The 3,072-nt window shown below is 39.4% G+C and overlaps 1 protein-coding gene across 1 annotated transcript; it reads right to left on the bottom strand.

The window, feature by feature from the left end:
• Positions 1–1,871: 1,871 nt before the first annotated feature.
• Positions 1,872–2,843, bottom strand: OR11L1 (olfactory receptor family 11 subfamily L member 1). The gene has a single exon (XM_025987360.1). The coding sequence runs from the start codon at positions 2,841–2,843 to the stop codon at positions 1,872–1,874; it is 972 nt and encodes a 323-aa protein (XP_025843145.1).
• Positions 2,844–3,072: the final 229 nt, after the last annotated feature.

Here is a 3,072-nt window from a genome sequence, read left to right as displayed (position 1 = left end):
GTGGTGGGGGTGACTGGGTGAGGGGCACTGAGGTGGGCACTTGACGGGATGAGCACTGGGTGTTATTCTATATGTTGGGAAATTGAATACTAATAAAAAATAAATTTATAAAAAAAAACTAAAATCAAGCCAAGCTCCTCTCCCATGTGGGTTACTGCTATGATTCCACCTACTCTTTTTCTTTCTTTCTTTCTTTCTTTCTTTCTTTCTTTCTTTCTTTCTTTCTTTCTTTCTTTCTTTCTTCTTTCTTTCTTCTTTTTTCTTTTCTTTTCTTTCTTTCTTTCTTTTTTCCAACTGTTTCTTTCTTTCACTCTTTTCTCTAAACACTAGGAAGAATTGCAAATGCAAAATATATCATATCAGTTACCATATGATACCCTTCAATAACCCATCATTTGTCTTAGTGTAAATTCCAAAACCACTTATAGGGCTTTGAATCACTTTCAGGGACCAGCTCCTGCCTTTCTCTCCAAACTCATCTACTTCCTCCATTCCAGGTTCCCGGGCTTCCCCCAACATTCCTCTCCTGCCCTTTACCTAGACTACTCCTTTCTTTTTTTTAATAATAAATTTATTTTTTATTGGTGTTCTATTTGCCAACATACAGAATAACCCCCAGTGCTCATCCTGTCAAGTGCCCCCCTAAGTGCCTGTCACTCATTCACCCCCACCCCCAGCAGCCATTAGAAATGACAAATACCCACCATTTGCTTCAATGTGGATGGAACTGGAGGGTATTATGCTGAGTTAAGCAGACTACTGCTTTCAATCTCATTCTCTTCATCTGTATAGGGTTGGCTAAACTACAACATTAACATGGAAAGTTTTTCCTAACCCTCTATGTTGATTCATACCCTCCTTCCATGTAATGCACCATAGTATACTTTATTGTTTCACAGCAAACATCACAAATAGACATAAATCCATTATTCCATTCATAAGTCATTACATTTCTCTCTCTCCTTCAAAGCTAGAGGCTCTATTCAGCCAAAACCTTCCTTGGGCATCACTTTGCCATTATGTCCCTGGGCAATCCAGAATGCAGCAAGAGGACTGGCATATATAAAGGGCTTGAAAATATTTGTGGAATTAATGAATGAGATAGTAGGCAGGATTAATAGAGGTCTTCTAGATATTTGCTGATAAAAGAAACTTTGACTCCTTTCTTCCCAACTTCCTCCCCTCACATCTGCTTCCTTTCCTTTCCTTTCTTTTTTTTTTTACTTTCTCTCTGTGTCTTTTGTCTTTCTCTCTCTTTTCTTCTTTCTTCTTCTCTCTCTCCACCTATCCCTCTCCCTCCACTTATGCCTCCTTCCCTCTGTCATCTTCCTTCTCTTGTTTTCTTTCCTGTGATTTTATTAAACAAAAACATTAAAATTTCTAAGTTCCTATAGATAGATTTTTGGCATTTAAAAAAACCCTTCTTTTTCTTGTCATTAGGTCAATAATAATTTCTCTATCTTCATTCACTCCATAGACATTTCATAGGCACCAAAAGCACCAGGATTTGAATCTGTAAGGCTAGTCTCCTACCAGTACTTAAAAGATGTATAACTTTCTACACTATGCTTATGAACTCAGGATAAATCCTATTGTAAAATCTGAAAGTAATGTGTGAAATCATCATGCCCTGAAATCACACAATTAGATTCTCATCAGAAGGTGAAAGAAAATTTCAAAGGACAAAATTGCCCCCAAAATGATTTGATAATGATGACTTGTCTTCTGAATGATTGTTGGTAAGGGGTCATGAAGAAATTATTTTATTATGGCTTGTGGAATTCAACATAGTGCCAAGGATGGCATTACAGTTTGAAGGCTCCAAAACTGCCATTCACATATTCCCAAACTTAATCTATTGTTAATTTTTCTTACCTAACACAGAAACTCCCCTTCACTCTTACTCCATAGATACCACACTTTTTTCTCATGACTCTTCTAACAGCCTCTTTGAATTCTTGGTTCCTCAAGCTGTAGATGACAGGGTTCAGCAATGGGGTGACCACAGTATAGAAGACAGAAATTATCTTACTAATTTCAGGTGATAAGTGGTCATTGGGGCGAACATACATGGAGATCATGGTCCCATAGTAGATAGTGACAACAGCCAAATGGGAGCCACATGTGGAAAAGGTCTTCATCTGGCCAGAGGCTGAAGGAATTCTCAATATGGTAGACACAATGAAAACATAGGATATGAGAGTAAGAAAAAAGCAAATGCACAGCACTGCAATTGACAGGATAAAGATGACCATCCTGGTGATAAACACACTGGAACATGAGAGCTGCATGAGGGGTGGGAGGTCACAGAAGAAATGATTGATCTGGTTAGGACCACAGAAATCCAACTTGGAAATCATTAGCGAGGGCAGAAATCCTGTGCCAACACCTGTCAACCAGGAGATTGCCACCAACTTGGTGCAGATTTCAGGACTCATCAGGAAAGAGTAGTGGAGTGGGTTGCAGATGGCCAGATATCGGTCATAGGCCATCATAGCCAGAAGAAAGCATTCGGTAGCCCCAAAGAACACAAAGAAGTAAAGCTGCATCATACACGCAGGGAAGGAGATGGCTTGGCCATGGCAGAGTAGGTTGGCTAGGAGAAGGGGCACAATGGTGGATGTATACCAGATCTCCAGAAAGGAGAGATGTTTGAGAAATACGTACATGGGTGAGTGTAGTTGCTGGTCCTCGCTCACCACTGCAATAATGACAACATTCCCTGTGACTGTGAGAAAGTAGATGAACAAGAAAATGGGAAAGAGCAGTGTCTGCCATTCAAGAAGGTTCTGGAACCCCAGCAGCTGAAACTCAGTGACACTGGACACGTTTGGGGGCTTCATTGCCTGTGGAAGGAAAAATGTTTTGGAAAAGCACTGTACACAAGCCATACAAATATCTGTATTTACTGATGTTTTGTAGATGAGAGACCATTTTTAATAGCTTAGATCTCTATGTATAACACTTTACAAGGACAAGAACTTTATAGCAAAAATTTTATCTTGCTTTTATAAGAAATTACTTTGACATCACAAGCGGAATGTGGATGTTAGATCTTGGAAAGAACCTCAG

The sequence above is a fragment of the Vulpes vulpes genome, chromosome 7 (assembly GCF_048418805.1).
Source record: "Vulpes vulpes isolate BD-2025 chromosome 7, VulVul3, whole genome shotgun sequence".
Classification (NCBI taxonomy): Eukaryota; Metazoa; Chordata; class Mammalia; order Carnivora; family Canidae; genus Vulpes; species Vulpes vulpes.
Note: the sequence above shows the minus strand (reverse complement) of the source record. Positions and strands in the feature narration are given on the sequence as shown.

Coding starts and splice junctions, on each gene's coding strand:
- OR11L1 (XM_025987360.1), bottom strand. CDS start 2,843: ATGAAGCCCCCAAACGTGTCCAGTGTCACTGAGTTTCAGCTGCTGGGG.